This window comes from Mauremys reevesii, linkage group 9 (genome assembly GCF_016161935.1).
Source record: "Mauremys reevesii isolate NIE-2019 linkage group 9, ASM1616193v1, whole genome shotgun sequence".
Lineage (NCBI taxonomy): Eukaryota > Metazoa > Chordata > Testudines > Geoemydidae > Mauremys > Mauremys reevesii.
Genome location: NC_052631.1, coordinates 33976133 through 33995855, shown reverse-complemented (window position 1 = coordinate 33995855; position 19723 = coordinate 33976133). Strand labels below are relative to the sequence as shown.

Sequence of the window (19723 nt, the reverse complement as noted above, 5' to 3'; positions counted from 1 at the left end):
TGGAGTTATTAGAATACTCACATTTGCTATACATGTCTTCCTACGTTTTATGATTATTTCCACAATAATATACTTACTGGAGCACCTCTAATGAAATCTGAAATATATGCAGAGTTTCCTTTTTCTCCTTTTTGCCCAAGAACACCCTGAAAAATCAGTCAGTAATTAAAAATCAGATTATGTTCTGTAATAACATTATGATCTGTCCTCTGATACTCTAAGCTACTGTACAGTTTCAGTGATAACTTCTCAGTTTTGATGGCATTAATACTCTCTATAACTCCCAGCCATATTTAATTTCAGTGGATGCAGTGGCTACTGGCATGCAAGTTCTTTACCTTTCCTAGAAGTTCATACCAGGATTTATAAGAAGCCAGTGGTATCCTGTTTAAAGTAGGAAATCTGGAGCTACCGATTGCTGTATCTAAAGAAACTAAATTCTTCAATCATTAGTACATACACTTTATACCAAAAATAAATGTGATGTCTAATGTGATGTCCATGGGACTTGCTGTAGAGTCCACACATAACTTTGCTTGTCTTGGTACCCACAAAATCTTAATCTGCTTCAGCAGGAACAGATTTCATTGCTCCTGCAAAACAATGTCTGTGCTTAATTAACTATGAAGAGCATGATGTACTCAGAAGGAATGGATATATCAGAACACTTATCCCTTAACACTTACTCCTCACAATAAACCAAAATCACGCTTGGTGAAATCCTGGCCCTACTGCTGTCGATGAAAGTTAGCAAAATCACCCACTATTTTTTTTCCGTGGATGCCCCAGGGCTGGACTTCAATAGAACCAGGATATCATCTTCCATAGAACATAAATATCCAGAATCTGTACTCAATGAATCACAGTGTCAGCCCAGTCGTACACTGACATTCTAAAGCTTGAGGTCAGAAATGAATAGGAAAGTAATTATCACAGGAATGCAATAATAAAGTGAAGAGCAGCAGCTGCATACAGCTGGAGGTAGCTATAGCACAGTGGTTTTCAAAGTTTTTTTCTGGGGACCCAGTTGAAGAAAACTGTTGATGTCCACGACCCACAATGGAGCTGGGGATGAGGGGTTTGGGGTGGGCTCAGAGCTGGGGCAGAGGGTTCGCGTGCAGGGGTGAGGGCTGCGGGGTTGGGCTAGGAATGAGGGGTGCAGGGCGTGGTCTCTGGACTGGGGCGAGGATTGGGGTGCAGGAGGGGCTCAGGGCTGGGGGTGCTGGCTCTGGGGCAGGGCTGGGGCTGAAGGGTTTGGGGTGCAGGAGGGGTTCGGGGGTTGGGTGGGGCTCAGGGCTGGGGCAGGGGATCGGGGTATGGGAGGAAGTCAGGGCTCTGGGCTGGGGGTGCAGGCTCTGGGCTGGGGAGGAGGGGTTTGGGGTGCAGGAGGGGTTCTGGGTTTGGGTGGGGCTCAGGGCTGGGGCAGGGGATCGGGGTTTGGGGTTGGGGCACGGACTTACCTCCAGCGGCTCCCGGTCAGCGGCGCAGAGGCAGGGTTCCCGCCTGTCCTGGCACCGCGGACTGTGCTGCGCACCTGAAGCAGCCGTAGCAGGTCTGGCTCCTAGGCAGAGGGGCGCAAGCAGCTCCGCGTGGCTCTTGCCCGCAGGCACCGCCCCCCAGTTCCCATTGACCGGGCGGTGCTTGCGGCGAGGGCAGCGTGCGGAGCCCTGTGGCTCCCCTGCCTAGAAGCCAGACCTGCTGCTGGCCGTTTCCAGGATGCAGCGCGGTGTCAGAACAGCTAGGCACTAGCCTGCCTTAGCTGGGCAGCACCATCGGCAGGACTTTTAACTCCCAGTCGATGGTGCTGACCAGAGTGACCCAGTGCCTTACATGCCGCGACCCAGTACTGGGTAGCAACCTGAACACTGAAAAATGCTGCTATAGCAGAATGGACCTGTTAAACAGAGGCCTTTCTGGAACTGTCACACTGAAAGCTATATGTACCTCTGCCTTATTTACACTTATGTCTCTAAACAAATTGCAAGTTTGATTTCTTTGTACAACAAAATATTTTTATTAAACGAATCTTGTCACCTTTTCAGCTTCTTAAGCTAAGATTTTATATTGTCAACCCTTCCTTTAATTTTTCCAACCATTTATTTGTGATTTAAAGGGACAGTAATAGGCATATATTTAAGATAAGTGAAATTAACATGTATTTAGTTTATATATGAAATTATACAGGAAAATGATATAAACAGGAAGTAACAGGGAAATTAACAGTCCATTGAGATACTGGTAGTAGGTAATCAAGTGGGTATTTGATGCAATAAATCAGTTAGTAAATTGGAGTCAGTCTATATACAGAGTTTAATGTGGCATTATTATACTCAAATAGATAATTAAGATATTTGCTCTGACTTTGTCATGTTTTCCTAGAAAGCCCAATTTATTGGTGTTGGTATTTTAGTTCAGATCCAAGGCTGTGTGTCTGTTGTTTTATGTTCTTTTATATGCTGGGAGTGATAGGTCTGCAAAGGCTCAGATTTCCTTGAACCAGCCGGATTCAGGCTATAATTTTGTTCCATGTCTCACTTTTTCTTTTATCTCATCCCTCTACTTCTTGTAGGTGACAGTCTAGTCCATAAGACATAGTACAGTCAGAGATTTCCTAGCAGATACCGTTACCATGTTGGACAGAAGTTATTCTATTGTTCCGAAAGGTGTAGTGGGTTAGATTTTTATCAAATTGTGTGCTGGTGGCATGTTGCAGCCTATTAAAACTGCGCCACCAGAAATGTTGGGAGGGTTAATTATCGTATTTGGATCATGTTTTATCCCTCTGCTTTACCCTTTGCTTGTATATTGCTTGTTTTCTTAGGCCTGGATTCAGCAAGGAACTTAAGTACATGCCTAACTTTAAGCATCTGAATAGTTTCACTGGCTTCAATAGGACTGCTCATGTGCTTAAAGTTAGGCATGTGTATTAGTAACTTGCTGAGTCAGGGCCTCAGGCTATTAGTGTGAGCAGTACTAGCCATGTCATGGAGCATTCCTGGATTACAAACAATAAATAACAATAAGGCCATAGGGTAACATTCAGAAATGGTGCTAACAGCACAGTACTAATTTTGGCACAGATTAATCAATTCATTGCGTCTTCCCTCAGATGATCTTTCTATTAAACTAAGGCTCAAATACAGCAAACACGGTGACCTCTAATGTCTTTCAAGTAGTATAATGCTTACACATGGTGATCAACCAAGTACCTTCAGTTAAACGTGTTAGACTTTAGCATAACATCCAGAACTGTTTATTGTTCAGTTTAGAAAATTTAGAGCAGCACTTAACCTAATGACCTGGTAGCCATTCCGTGTTTTTGCAAAAGGTCAAAGACTGTGGGTCAGATTCTTGGCTGGCGTAAATCAGCATAGTTCCATTGCAGTCACTGGAGCTATACCAGTTTCCACCAACTGAGGATCTGGTTCTGAGTTTTTAATCTCCTTTAGCCAGTATTAAAATATTGGACCAATTTTAATTCAGACACACTTTCTGTTTTCAGAGGGAAAAGCTAATAATCTTAGAGGTAATTTTAAATATTTCAGTCTTATAAAATGTACTTCGGGGCCAGACTGTGGCTGGCTATTACATGGGAGCACAAGGTGCTTGTGTGTGTCTCAAGGTGTGTCTACACAGCATGCTTCTTTCAACTGCATATGGAGTACATACCCATACAGTCCCTCTAGCATGTAAACAGTAGTGTAGCCGGTGAGGCATAGCTTAGGCAAGTAGAGTAAAGGCACGCCTGAAAGGTGTGGGAATATATGCAAGTATGTTTCCTACACAGCTCTCTATACTATAACACCAGTGGTATGTAGCATAGGGAACTTTCCCTGCATAAAGGCCAGACCAGACACAGCTGTGTTCCCTGAGCTTGAAGGAGTTCTTGTGTGATCAAGTATTGCAGAACTTCAGTTTAAGGGTTAGCAAACTTAATTTCATCTTTGACCTAACATCGGATCCTGCAAGGTTCTGAGCACCCTCCACTTCACTGAAGCTAACAGGAGTGAGAAGCCCAGTCAGCAGCTCAAAAAAGGTGCAGTGTAGAAGCAGCTTGAGTCAGGACATGAGCTCAGGTAGCCAGAGCCATAAGCCTAGTGCCATAGTCTAATGCCCCTTTAATTTTAAAAGGTGTTAACCTGGAGAGAAAGTTTAAATGTATTATAATAAAGTTCATAACTTACAAATGAGCCTCTTGGTCCAATACACCCTCTCTCTCCTGGAAATCCGGGATCTCCTCTTGAACCATTGCAGCCATCCAAGCCAGGTTTGCCCCTGGACCCTTCAATTCCAGGATATCCCTAGTGAGGGTTTAATTACATGTAAAGATGTGGCATGTTAGGTTCAGGTTTTGTCTAAACACAGCAGTGACACTGGTAACCCAGAACTGGGACAGAGGATCACCCACATAGGTCTCACTTCTATACTCCTTACACTGGAAAAGCCTCCCATTGAAATCTATGAGAATTTTCCTTACACCTAGCAATAGGCTCAACGGGGCTGTAATCTGAAACTAGAGTGTTTGGTCTGATAGCTCTTACATTCCCTTCTTTAACGCACAGTAGCTCTTCCGGGTGACACAGAGAATTAGGCTGGATGCTGCTCTCATTAGAATCAATACGAAAAGTTTTTCTTCAATGGAAGCAAAATTAAGCTCTTTGAGAGTAAATTCCTTCTGGAAGCAATAAAGAGCTATCACATTTGGGGAAACATGGAAAGGTTTTATTCCTTGTGAATGACATACACTAAGGTCATCCCAAACTACTAGGCCCTTTCTTACTGCTAGGATGCAATTCAAGTAAATAAGGCACAACTTGAGTCAAACATACTGTGAGCTCAGGAAAATGCACACACAAATTTCTGGGATGGAGGAACTGATTTTCAACGCCCCCATGCACTGACCATTCACTATTATATAGGATGGGAAGAGTACCGGACAGTGGGGCTGGTTGGGAATTTTCCATCAGAATAATTTTCCTACTGAAAATGCCTTTTGAGCAAAATTGAAAATTTCAGTTTTACCAAAAAAAAAGTTAGGTTTTCCATTGCGAAAACTGAAATGACTACTCCTCAGCTGCCAACCTGGAAGATTGTTTTCTGGCAGAAGAACCTTCCAAGCAGCAAGCTGGCAAATCAAAAAAATCCCATTTCAGTGCTTCTGAAACAATACTTTTTTAAAAATCCCTTCCTGTGAAAAATTTTGCATCCTTGACTTTTCATCCTGATTCAGGATAATTTTTTTACCAAACATGCAATTTTTCATGAAAAGGGATTTCTATTTTCCAGACAACTCTAGCAGACACAACCCTGTTGTCTTCTCTATGCTAGATTTTGGTTTTATGAGAGCCATGTATTTTACAGCTCCTCTAGCAAGAATCCCAACTACATGGACGGATATGGAGAGCAAACACAGAGCACAAATGGATCAGAGATCCCCTCCACAGGATCTCTGCTTCCTGGCCTACGTGCACATCCAAAGTGCACTATTTCCACTTTGGTTGATCCCTGTGTAGTTATAAAGGGCCTCCCAGGATTTAACTCTAATAGAAAATAATTTTCAAAATATTGGATTTAATAGAGCATCCTATCCTTTCACCCTACTCATTTCCATTTATAGATGAGGGGGAGAGGGATAGCTCAGTGGTTTGAACATTGGCCTGCTAAAATGTGAGTTCAATCCTTGAGGGGGCCATTTGGGGAACTGGGGTAAAAATCTGCCTGGGGATTGGTCCTGCTTTGAGCAGGGGGTTGGACTAGATGATCTCCTGAGGTTCCTTCCAACCCTGATAATCTATGACAGCTTGTACACAAAGCTGTATATCCATCTACCTTAATACTGAGGTGTCCAGATCTATAGTTCCTATTCAGGAATCTCTTGCTGGTTTCAATGGGGTTTTTATTTGAGTAAGGACTGCTGGACGGTGCTCAAAGTGTTTCAACAGAAAAAGAACTACTACTTGGGATCCTTTTTGCTATTTTAAGAATGTATTCAGAAGCCGTGTGGTCTACTTTAGAGCCTGGAGCTAGAGACTACTAGTTTTTAATCCTGGCATTGGCATTTCCGTGCTGCATGGATTTGTGCAAGTCTCAGATAACCTCTCTATCTCCAGTCCCCGCTCTGTAAAATGGGAATAATAATATTTACTTACCTCAAAGGGGTGTTAATAGATTTAATTAGTTGGTTTGTACTGTCTTTTGGAAAACATGTTAAGTGTGAAGTATTATCAATACTAAATATAATAATGGTTTACTTTGTTTTTCACACATGTACAAAATATGCAGCTCTCCAGGTGATACAGTAATGAAGGGTATAAAACTAACCATATCTGATTATTAAGATAATCTGTTAAAATAGTTCCCTATGGGTTCAGACGAATTGTAATCTTTATAACACAATATTGGCAGTGTACTTACAGGCACACCATCTAAACCAGGAAATCCTGGGACTCCTGTTGGGCCCTAAAAAAATAATAGTAATAATAATTAAAAAATCACTTTTACAATTTTGTTCTTTGAGAACACTTAAAAACTGAAGACAACATGAGGATGTGGTACTGTAAAATTAGGTAAAAAACTATCAGGAAATAAAGTCGCATTTGAATCATGAATTTAACACTCACTCACTGCAGGATAAATGGTTATATAAGATGTTTGCAGTGTTGTTGTAGCTGTGTTGATCCCAGGATATTAGAGAAACAAGATGGGTGAGGTAATATCTTTTATTCGACCAACTTTTGCTGGTGAGAGAGACAAGCTTTTGAGCTACACAGAGCTCTTCTTCAGGTCTGGGAAAGATAGTCAGAATGTCACAGCTAAATGCAAGGTGGAACAGATTGTTTAGCATAAATAGTTAACACATACTGTAAGAGACCATTCAAGGTCAAGTGGCCAGTTATGGTAAAACACCTTGTATTTAGCTGTCACACTCTCTGACTACCTTTCCCAGACCTAAAAAAGAGCTCTGTGTAGCTTGAAAACTTGTCTCTCTCACCGACAGAAATTGGTCCAATAAAAGATATACCTCACCCACCTAGCATCTCTGATATAAAGTGGACAGACTCCGCCTGAGGTTATCCACCTAGTGTATCTTGAACAACTATCAATGATAGCTATGAATGCCACAAATGATACTGGTGGGGGACAATATTAAATTCTTAGGGCCAATTTCATCCATTAAAACACAAGGGAATACTCAAAAGATGAATTTAGCCATAATGTGTAAAATAATAGTATGTGCCATATTACAAGCTGGCTTCTGCTCCCACTTATATCAATGGCACAATTTCTATTGACTCCAGAGGAGGATCAAGCTCTATATTTCAGCGGAGTTGTACATGAGAAGCTAAATTCTGATCTCACTGACACTGGTGTCAATGGAATTAGACCAGTGAAAGCCAGGGTAAAGGTTGAAGGATTGTAGAACTGTGGGCTGACTTATAATATATATATAATTAATTATAATAAAAGGCACCATTTATGATTCCATAAATGGTTCTGTATGTGAATGTCTCTGTGTATCTGTGTTCTCATTGGTACATCTTTAAGTAAATTAGCTGCTGTATTTTATATAACAAATTCCCACAGAGTTTTAAAGCTTTGTCTGGGTAGCCTATTATGAAAATGCAATAAATAGCCAAAGGTGGCAAAGTTATGCCTACTGTACAGTATTATTTTAAAGTTCTATTCTTCCCCCACATATGTGCATGTAACCTTCTTGATGCTAATGTGAGTGAGGTGGAACATATCAAATGGACATTTAGACCCCTGAATTTTAACTTTTTTACTGCCAACTTCGATTTAATAATGTGGGGCCAAATTCTGCAGTTCTTTCTCAAGCAGCTCTATAACTGATTTCAGTGGAAGTTTTGCATGAGTAAGAACAGGAGATGCCGATGTAATTTTAACATTCAGTAAAGGCTTTTATTGTTCTTGATTTGTTTCATTTTGCAATATTCACCGTTATATTTTATATACTAAAAAAGACCTTCCCATGCTATTTCCTACCTTATCACCCTTTTCTCCAGCGGGCCCAGGCAGCCCATTCTCACCTCTCTGTCCTTTTTCTCCTTGCAAACCATCTGGCCCTGTACATCCCAAAGATCCAATTGGACCTTGAGCCCCTAGGTGACCAGGCTGACCCTGAAAGAAACAGAAGAAATAATTCAGAGGTAGTTCAGTAAACAAATATACTTAATCTCCCTCTGGCTGCTGCTGATGGTGTGGAGAACACTGTGAGTAAAACAAAGTTTGAAATATTTATAAATTGTATGTTTAGTAATATAATTACCAATATTTCAGATAGTCGCTTTGAAAAATATTTTGGGAGTGACTTTACTTTTATGTTGTTGTGGTTACTCTCTATTGATATTGCAGTCGAATACTACACTTTGGGCATGTTTCTGATTTGAATAAAATGTAAAAGGTGCTAAAGTCCTATAGGATTTAAGCTCCTACATCATTTGTCCACTTCTGAAAATTTACCTGTCAATCTGAATCATTTTATAATGACTAATTAAAAAAAAAATCTAGGTTCCAACTGAGTACCATTTCATTAGAATGGTTGGAATTTTTTTTTAAGTACCTTTAAAAAAAAGTATATCTGTTCATCTTACCTGTTGATGTTTCAGTGAGGGAGAAACTACCTATTTGGCGAATCAGTAAAATGGCAATACACAAAGTGCTGCTATGTGCACAAAATAAACAAACTGAAAAATATTAGGAACTGGTTTGCTCACTAAGTTCTTTCCCCCATAATCATTCTAGGTGTTACTGGCAAATACAACATCATTAGAGGAAAAAGTGATTGTCCAGCTGACAGTCACTCTTTAACTTAAGTATCAGAGGGGTAGCCGTGTTAGTCTGGATCTATAAAAAGTGACAAAGAGTCCTGTGGCATTATTAAAAAAAAAATTAAATTGACAATGTCAGCCAGGTCAACATGACAAACTTAAAATATTGGCTTCTGCAGCTAATTCAGTCATCTTTCCCTTCATTTTCCTGTTTGTTCATAATCTGGAAAAGAAAAACAAGCTTTCCTGCTTTTTCCGGTCCCAAACAATTTCTCAATTTGGAATGAATTAGTCCAAAGGAAGAAAATACTCTTTTCACACTGCCAGAAGCAGCTACTTCTGTTAAAAGTGAGATTATCACTACAACAGTCTCTGAATTCAAGTGCTTACGTGACTTCCACCAGTTCACTTGTGTGACTTTCTTTAAAACATCAGCAGCAAACATATATTTCTTGAATGGTTCTTATTCTCAAACTGGATCTCTTTTACTGCCTGCTGTCATTATAGGTTTTCCCTTCTAGTGAGAGAATGGTATGGTAGATCTCAAATCAATGAAGGCTACACTCAGAAAAACCTCAAGACTTCTGGAATATGCTGCTCAAACAGTTTCACTTTTGTTTCTACTGCCTGTCCCACCCTTCTCACATTTATCTCCAGACTTCTCCTTGTCCAGATCTATTCTGCCCCCAACAATCTTCTATTCATTGAATTTTTTGAAACTTTGCACTTTTAGAGAGAGGTAAGGGATTGACTCTGTGTACACAAATGTGCAGAGGGACAATAGTGTTGAGGTCTGTTATTTCTCACCTCTATATATTTATTTTAAAACATTTTTGCTGTTAACAAGCATGTTATTTCTGGAGACACAAATCCACAGTTTGAGAACTGCAAAAGTAAGCATCTCTGATGGTATCTTCTAGACTGAGCACTGAGTCCCATTGGGTAGATAGAAAGATTAACCTAAATAATCTATACAGAAGCCCCTGGAACTCCATAAAATTGGGTCCCTAATCCATGAACTATTGGAACTCATTTATAAACATGAACATCAAGAGAGAAGGAACACAAGTCAAAATAGGGAAAGGACATGCTAAAGAATATTTAGATAAATTGGATGTATTCAAGTTGGCAGCGCCTACTGAAATTCACCCTAGAGTACTTGCAGCAAAGAGTCCTGTGGCACCTTATAGACTAACAGACGTTTTGGAGCATGAGCTTTCGTGGGTGAATACCCACTTCGTCGGATGCATGTAGTGGAAATTTCCAGGTTACCTGCCCCTGGAAATTTCCACTACATGCATCCGACGAAGTGGGTATTCACCCACGAAAGCTCATGCTCCAAAACGTCTGTTAGTCTATAAGGTGCCACAGGACTCTTTGCTGCTTTTACAGATCCAGACTAACACGGCTACCCCTCTGATCCTAGCATACTTAAGGAACTAGCTGAAGCAATTGTGGACCCCATAGTGATTATCTTTGAGAATTCATGGAGGACAGGTGAGATCCCAGAGGACTGGAATAGGGCTAACATAGTACCTGTCTTTATAGAATTAAAAACAAACAAAACAAATAAAAAAAGTGTGATGTGTGTGGGAGGAGGGGGACGGGACAAAGAAGACCCAGGGAATTATAGACCAGTCATCCAAACTTCAATAGCTGGAAAGATAATTTATTCCAATTATTAAGCACCTAGAGGATAATAAAGTTATAAGTAATAGCTGGCATGAGTTAGTCGAGAACAAATCATGCCAAACCAACTTAATTTCCTTCTTTGATAGGGTTACTGGCCTAGTGGATAGGGGGAAGCTGTAGATGTGATTTTTGTTTTTGTTTAAGTAAGTCTTTTGATACAGTTCCATGTGACAGTCTCATAAGCCAAGTAGGAAAGTGTAGTTTGGATGAAATTACTATAAAGTGGGTGAAAAACTGGTTGAAACAACTTTCTGTCAGGCTGGGAGAACGTATGTAGTGGGATCCGTCAGTGGTCTGTCTTGGGTCTGTCATTAGTTACTTGGATGATGGAGAAGAGAGTGTGCTTATAAAATTTGCAGATAAGGACAAATGGGGTGGGGTTGCTTGAACTTAGGAGGACAGGAATAGAATTCAAATGACCTTGACAAATTGGAAGAATTGGTCTGAAACCAACAAGATGAAATTCAGTAAAGGTATGTGCAAAATACTTCACTGAGGAATGAAAAATTGAATGCACAACTACAAAATGGGGAATAACTGGCTAAGTGGTAGTACTGCTGAAAAGGATCTGGGATTGAATATAGTCAACAATGTGCTGCAGTTGCAAAAAAGGCTGGAGTACTGTGTCCAGTTCCAGGCACTCCACTTTAGGAAAAAGATGGACAAATCTGAGAGTCCAAAGGAGAGCACCCAAAATTGACAAAAGAAAACCTGAGCTCAGAGGAAAGATTAAAAAACTGGGTGTGTTTAGTCTTGAGAAAAGAAGACTGAGAGTTGATTGGATAATTGTCCTCAAATATGTTACGGGATGTTGTAAATAAGATTGTGAACAATTCTTCTCCGTGTCCACTGAAGGTAAAGAGATTTTAAGTTAAATATTATGAGAAGTTTTCTAACTGTAAGCACAGTTATGGACTCTAATAACTTACCAAGGGAGGTTATGGAATTCCTGTTATTGGAGGTTTTTAAGAACAGCTTAGACACCTGTCACTGATGGTCTAGGGGTTTACTTGGCCCTGCCTCTTCACAGAGGGCTGGGCTAGATAACCTCTTGAGGTTCCTTCCAGCCCTACGTTTCTATGATTATATTTTCTATGATTTACAAAACTTTTCTTAAACATTACATGAATATATTGTCTCATACTATAGAATTACAATTTATAATCCTTATTCCATGATGAGATATATTTGAGCTATAATGTATCTTAATTAAAACTATCTTTAGATAGTTTATTTCCTCAAGAAGCATTTTATCAAAAAAATTTGATTTAAATTAAAAAAAATCCAGTTTTTCTTAATTAAATAATTGATTTTTATCCACCCTGCTTTTTACTCCCTTCTTACTGTTCTCTTTTTCTGAAAGATCTGATGCTTAGCCAGGGTCAGGAGAGCTGACAGTAAATCAGAGAAGCTGTACTAGTTTGCTGGACTTTGAAAAATTACTTGATTTTTTATTTGTTACAGTTATTTTAAACTTTTTGGCCTACTCATAATTCAAAGACAGCTTGCAGTAAAATGTACAATCTTGCCCTGTGCTTAGTTCTCTGTGAAAATAGAGTTTAATTTCCAGGAAAAATACGTTCCTCGAGATAATAACTGTTTCTCGCTGGAACCTTCATCGGGTCTCCAATACCTACTGTAAGATGCCTAGTATCAATTACAACTTTTGCTGGCTATGCCAGTGCACATTCTACCTTTTGTAAGCTTTAGAACCCAATGAGTGCCACATTTTAGTCTCTCAGAAGCATAATCAGAGACTCATGATTTTAGCACAATCAAAGAGACTGTGAAAGTCAGACTGAATTGGGAGTGTTCTTTCTTTCAAGTGATATTTGCACTTCTATCAGTTTTTCTAGCTTATATATCTTCCATAATTTTCTCCCAGAGTTAAATGTAGCATTCAACAATTGCTAAATTTCTGTAAAATTAATATGATGGTTATTAGGTAACTTCTTTGTAAACAACTCTGTAACTAATATCTATGCCTAGCAATACTACATAGATCACCTGTATATATATTGTAGGTAATATATATATTCCAAAAGGGGAAAGGCTCAAAGATGGTGTCTATTCCCTTCCCTAGCCAAAGGTTAGCAACATTTTTCAGGGTTTGGGGTTTTTTTCTCCAAGTAGCCTAATGAACTTTAACTCATGTTATATTCAAAAGATTGAATACAGCAAGCTTTCTATTAAATTTGTAATAGGTAGGTTTTTCTTTTTTCTTCACACACCCCCTCCATTCCTACACTTCCTACTGTGTACCTTTTTCACTGTCACTATTTTATTATATTTGTTTTTCTCTGAAACATAGTCTCCTCCTTTTGAAGATTGTTTTTTTTTCTTTTCTGACTTAGCCTATCTACTACTGTATCTAACATAATCCAAGGGCAGAATTGAGCCCAATCTCCTAAGGGAAAGCGTACGGCTCACAGCTGACCACTTGAGGGCAGCAAAGAATTCTGGAATGCAATCTCCAGTCACAGGAACAACAGCCAGTACATTCACTTCATTTCAATGGTTGGAAGAGCGCAAAATGTCAACAAGGGATGTAGACAGATATTTGTTGGCTTCAGTAGTAAAATTATTTCTATAAGTGACAGAAGAGAGGTAAATTTTACCCAGTTTAGACTTTTTAACTTGAACTGATTCTGTATGAACACAATCTTTTCCTTGAATTACAATTAGGGGTTTGGGGTGATGAGGCCCCTTTTCTTTATATTTGTTCCTTTATTTTTTCTTAAATTAAGAGGACCATGGTTTAAGCCTCCTCATCTTTTAGAGATGATGTAGGATATTTGCATATGAGTCCACAAATAAAACAGTAATTATTTTGCATTTTGTTACTGACTTTGATATGAGGATCTCGACATTTATTAATTAAACCACAGCACACCTTTGTGAGCTGGGGAAAGGATATGAGATAGAGATCACTTCGACCACTTCTGAAATGCAGCCCCCCACTCGTGGTACTCAGCAGCTCTCCAACATTGCATAGCAACTGTGCACAACAGCTTAGGGCAAGAAGTAAAGTATCACGTTTAACTGAGATAGCAGAAGAAACGTAGGTAGCAACAATATAATTTACCACAATTTACTAAGCTCAGTGCAGGACTTTCCATGGCCTGCTGTCATGCAGGTCAGACTAGATGATCATAATGGTCCTTTCTGGTCTTTAAAAAAAAAAAAAAAAGCTATGAGTAAGCCCTGCTCCCATTGACTTCAATGGTGCAGGATCAGGCACTTAGCGTGGGTGCAAAATGAATCTTATAAGTACAGCAGAACCAACTGAGCCAGGGTATGGCTGAAGGATGACCTGAGCAGTGCAGTTATTCAAATCCATGTGGCCCTTGAGAGACCTTTGAATTTGTGGCAAAACCAGCCCCCATTTGTTCAGTAGAGGAGAACCCATCCTCCTGACAGAATGACTTGATGACATGTAAGAGGAACCCCAGGCAAAAACCCTCCACCTGGACCTGGCCGCTGGGAAAATCTGCAGGAGGGGCAAGTTAAATCAACAAGTTAAATTGCAGATTCTTTTCCCTTTTTATTTAATTTGTACACAAATATAACTAAATGCATTTATTCCTCCTCTTTTTTGAAATCCCAGGAGAGAAAACATTTCTTTCTGCAACAGATGACAGAACTTGCTATGGGCTTTCTGTAGCTGTAAAAGGACACTTGCATTTGAATATATAGCGCCAAATACTTGGGATAGCAGCCATTGACTACTTTGTTTTGTCATGTGGTTAATGTTCTAATGAAACAGGTATTTTGCCTGTCCTGCTTAGGATATTTTAATCAACACTGGGACTAATGCCTTAAAGGGTTTTTCTGAGGGTCATTATTTGGTTAAAAATGTACGTTTCCTCTTGCCATATTTCTTTGCAGAACTATTAGTCTGGCATGCAACTAAAATTGTATTGCTTGATTCAAATTTGATTAGAAAATAAGCAGGATCTGTTCTGTGCAAAAATAAGGGGTATTAGGCTTGCATTAGATAACACTCTGTGGGAGAAGTGCCATTCTTTGTACAGGGTGGCACTAGGGATACTGGGATGCCGTGCATACACCCTGCATGCTACTGAAGTGTATTCTGAGGTGGGTTCCAGTTCCCTGGTACACCCCGGATTTGGTTCTATGGGGAGGCAGGTAGTGAGGTGAACATGGGGCTAAATGATCTACACCTATGTGGATCCACTGACTTTTGTTCCATTGAGAGCATATGAGGGTGACTGAAGCTCTGGGACTGCGATAACAGCCCTGGAGCTGTTCAGTTACTTTGCTGTCTGCTGCTAGGCAGATTCCATCACCCTCAACCTTGCCTCCCCAGTATGCTGCCCAGTTATTTAGGCTTTGTGTTCTTCCTAGGATTTAGCCCTCAAGGTGAAATTTTACAACTGTATCCATAGTGCTGTTCTCAGATAACTTACGTGAAGCACAATGTGTAACTGGTGATCTCAGGAGTTTTCAATATTAAAAACTATTATTATTACTACAGCTGTTAATACTGGGAAAAGTGATTTACAAATAGTAGGATATAGATTCAGTTCTATTTAAACTCTTGTATCTGTGAATTTGTGGACCTTCAAAACTGGCTTTGATGAGTGAGCAGAATACATGTATTTGTTATCAAATGTGAGTTCAGCTTACTAGTTTCTTGGGTGTCCAGTTTGAAACTTCAAATGCAGATTTCAAATACTTCACATAGACTGCCCTTTGTTCACTTGTAATATTTGTCCAGTATTTTTGAATACCAAATACACAGGAATGGGTCACGCAAACAATGGGAATGCATTGTGAATGCGTAACAATACCCAGAAAGAGCCAAAATTCACCAAATTTTGTATCTGGTGGATCCTACTCAGCCAGCTTTATTTACAACAAGCTATACCTTTTTTATATAATGGGTCTAATAGATCTGGAAGAGAGAACAGGTTCAACAGAATGGAGTCATTTCAAATTACAAAATTAGATTCTACCAAGTTCAGATGACTTTCTAGCTTTGCTGTGCTGTCTATCCAGTGGCATGGCATAACAGAACCTAGTTAGGGTAGAACAGCTACAAAAGCCTGTGTAGTATGCCTTTCACGTCACATGGCACAATATGCCACCCATCCCCTCACATTTCTGAATTAGCAATTTCTATTCTGTGGGGCTCTCTCCCATAAAGTATTAAAATATTTTTTTAAAGGCACCAATTTTACTCATCTGAAACAGGTCATTTGTTTCAACTGCAAAAGAAAAAGAATGAACATCAGACAGGTTGAGTTTTACTTGCTATCATCTTAAACTAGGCATTTGACATGATCTCTTAACAGAAGCCGATCAGGTCAGATCATGAATGGATGCTTGCTTTTTAAATCTACTTAACTCCAGAATCGACACCAAAAGAAGTGAATGGCACCCAACTCTGGGGTCAGGGCAGGACAAGTTTTTAATTATTTACTGTTAACTGAAAATGCTGTAACCACTTAAATTCTGGCACAGTACCTGGGATTCTTGTAAATCATTGAGGCCAATCTGATTACAAAGCATTGCAAGAGCATGTCTGGAGTCAGCAGGGGGAAATCAGTGGAAGAGAAAGTCATGTGGTGGTGATGAAGAATTAGAGGAAGGGGCTCATGGCATGCTGGGACCCAGTCAAGAATCAGAGGATTATTAAGGAGGCTGTAGAATGGAAAGGCTGGAAACAGTAAAAGGTCTATAGAAGTCTCAGAACAGAACCTTGACCTGTGTGAGGTTGGCAAGAATTAGTGATCTTCCTCAAAATGTTTTGAAACTGAACAAATTGGAGCATAAGTTAAAACTGTCTTGAAACATTTTCATAGCTGTGCATACATCTCTCATCAGCCAGGTCTTGCTGACCTACACAATACTGCCAAGGTTATTAGCATGTTTGCATAGATAAACTAGCTTAATTGCTTCAGTATTCTGCATTACCCATGTACTTATATCTTTCAGTATCAGGCATGCATGTATTCTCTTTCTGAGTTCTTCTTTAACAATTTAAACATTGTATTAATAGCAAGAAGAGCTCCACTAACCACTAACATGAGTACACGTGTTGCAGGATATTAAAGAACTTCCTCTTCCCTGGAAAACAAGAGATGGCACACCTCAGGTATGTGGAAGTGTGCCAGACCACTGCTGGGGGGAGTGTGGGGCAGAAAAGAGGGACAGTAGAGAAGAGATATAGGAACTGAGTTGGTGTAATTATGCTGAAGAGCCAGAAGAGTGTGTACATTTAGAGTAGTCCCCACTCTACTTTAATGTAGCTTTGTTCCAGTCTCTCACCATGTCAATTGCATCACCTTAGGGCATGTCTACACTTGCCATTTAAAGTGCAAAATGTCCCTTTTTTGCACAAAAACTGTGGGAGCGTCTACACTTGATAATGACTCTTTGCGGTGAAACTCAGAAGTTTCACTGCAAAAAGAAAACCACCTTTACAAGAGGCATACAGCTCTTACCGCTGTTCTTTTTGCGGTGATGTGAAAGTGAAGAAACGTTCTTCCTGTGTAAACACCTTTGGGCCTCCGGAGGATACTCACAGTGCCAAAAGTGACCACTCTGGCCAGCACCTCCGCTGCTGTAACCCCAGGTAAATGGACATTCGCTCCTCCCCATGTATATCCCGGGAAGTTTGAAACTCCCTTTCCTGTTGTGAGTGCTCACCTGGCCAGGTGACTATGGCTGCTCCATGTCGCAAACCATCCCCCGCTTGGAGCTATGCCGAGCTACTGGACCTGATCACTGTTTGGGGAGAGAAGGCTGTGCAGTGCCAGCTGTGTTCCAGACGTTGGAATGTCAATACCTACGAGCAGCTTGCACGCAGCTTGCAGGAGAAGGGGCATAACAGGGACACACTGCAGGGCACAGCGAAGGTGAACGAGCTGAGGAACGCATACCACAAGGTGAGGGAGGCAAACTGTTGGTCTGGTGCTGCACCCCAAAGCTGCTGTTTTTACAGCGAGTTGGATGCAAGCCTAAATAGTGACCCCCACCTCCATTGCAAAGTGGCCAGTGGATACTTCTGCATATCTGGAGGCAGTGGAAAGTGGGCCTAGCCAGGAGGAGGAGGTCATAGATGAAGAGGAGGCGGCTGAGGAAGCTGTGGAGCCCATTGCTGCGTGCACTCAGGACCCCTTCTCCGCTCTGGAGGTGTCTAGCCAGTGTGAGCAGCCACTGTCTGCTGAGGCAGAGACAAGAGAGCAGAGCTCTGGTAAGTTGCTTTGCTCTGACAATGCATAAAGCAGGTATTGGGGGCACAGAAAAGTACTAAGGTGGCTGTGTTTGTGTGCTGGATGCCCTCCCTTCATGCTAGCCCTTTTCAGAATGGGTGTATGCAATAAACCCTCTAACCCTGCATTCCCTCACCATTGCTGGGTTCTTGTGCACCATGGGTGCTTGATTTTTGTCACCAAGACAGTGATTTCTTACCAGTGGTGTATTGCAATGTACATAGTGATTCCTGTATGTATGTTTCACAGCAATGTGTTGCTTCTGTCTCCCCAGAAATGACTGTGAAAGACCCACCCCTCACTGTAGCAGACCGTCTGCGACACAAAAGTGGCCAAGATGCACTAAGGCAGACATGTTTCGTGAGGTGATTCTGCACTCTGAAGCGGAGACACATGATAAAAATTCATGGAGAGAAACCATGACAAAGTGGAAAGAGGGAGAGAACCGAGACCAAAAAGAGAATAATGCATTTCATAGGGAAGCCATGGAGAGGCTAATCAGCGTTCTGGAGCATCAGACAGATATGTTGCATTCTCTCATTACACTGCCAAGTGACCTGATTCGTGCCCGACCCCCATTGCAGCAAGTGCAGAATTCTTTCCCATGCACTCCCCAAACTCCCACTGCACATTCTTATAGGCTCGCTGCAAATTTTTCCATTCCTCAACAATCCACACCCCCAGACAGCTTGTCAAACAACAGCTGGAGTTATACACAGCTGTGAGGTATACGGCTCCCCCACCCTGTTCACCACCATCACTGAGGATGGATATATGTGCATATGGTGTTTTCTCTTTTTTTAAAATAAAAAGCACACATTTTTTCAAAAAGAAACAAGCTTCATTTGTGTGTTCACATTTCTTTACATGTCATCACAGCTACAAGTTAACTAGCACTTCATCTTCACTGAAATTACACACAGAACCGCCATGTAGCACAGCACATGCTGTTAACACTTCCTTTCCCAAACACAGCAGCAAAGTTTAATGATTTTGATTTTCAAACTTTTCCCTCAAAACATCTTGGATCCTAACTGCCACATGTTGTGCCCCTCTAATAGCCCTGGTATCTGGCTGCTGAAACTCAGCAGCCAGGCGTTCGGCCTCCACGCTCCATGTATGAATAAACCTTTCGCCCTTCCCCTCACAAATGTTATGTCAAGTACAGCACGCCACAATAACCATGGGAATATTTTCCTCACTCATTTCCAGTCTACCGTACAAACATCTCCAGCGTGTTTTCAAATGGCCACACGCACATTCAACATACAATTTATGTACTCGGTGCCAAGGTGGGCCGGGGCAACAGTAGGGATGTGCGTTCCATCTATCGCCCCACCACAGTTAGGGAAGCCCATTTCTGCAAAGCCATCCAAAATGTCACGCACATTACCAAGAGTCACAGTCTTGCGCAGTAGAATGCGATTAATGGTCTTGCACACTTGAATTACCATGGCACCAACGGTCAATCTCCCCACTCCAAACTGGTTTGCAACTGACCAGTAGCTGTCTGTAGTCGCCAACTTCCACAATGCGATTGCCACACACTTCTCTACAGTGAGTGCAGCTCTCAGTCTGGTGTCCTTGCAACACAGGTCTGGGGAAAGCCACCCAGTTCCATGAAGGTGGCTTTCTGCAGCCAAAAGTTTTGAAGCTACAGGTCATCAACCCAGACATGCATAATGATACGATCCCACCACTCTGAGCGAGTTTCCCTAGCCCAAAAACGCAGTGCTCAGCTCCTCAGCTACTGCCAAAAGCAATCGAATGTTACTTATTTCCATTTCAGGCAGCTCATCAGGCATCCCTGACTGCAGTTCTCTTTGGAAGTTTAAGAACAGCTGCACTGCCACGCACGATGTGCAAGTGACAGCTATCAGAGTAGTGGACAGCAGAGCAGAATCCATTCCTGCTTGTAGATGTGGCAGGGAAAGCAGCCAGACAGCAAGGGGTGTTAAAAAATGCCACGAAAGAAGCAATGAAGTAATGAGGCTGCTGGGA

General features: G+C 41.1%; 1 protein-coding gene across 1 annotated transcript in view; it reads right to left on the bottom strand.

The window, feature by feature from the left end:
* The window catches only part of LOC120372074 (collagen alpha-4(IV) chain-like), a 59261-nt gene that overhangs the window by 6200 nt on the left and 33338 nt on the right, over positions 1–19723 (bottom strand). Inside the window, exons 4-7 of the mRNA XM_039488790.1 lie at positions 8005–8139; positions 6415–6459; positions 4185–4301; positions 78–146 (exon numbers count right to left, since the gene is read on the bottom strand). Of these exons, the coding sequence (XP_039344724.1) occupies positions 78–146; positions 4185–4301; positions 6415–6459; positions 8005–8139 (366 nt within the window). The remainder of the gene's footprint in view (positions 1–77; positions 147–4184; positions 4302–6414; positions 6460–8004; positions 8140–19723) is intronic.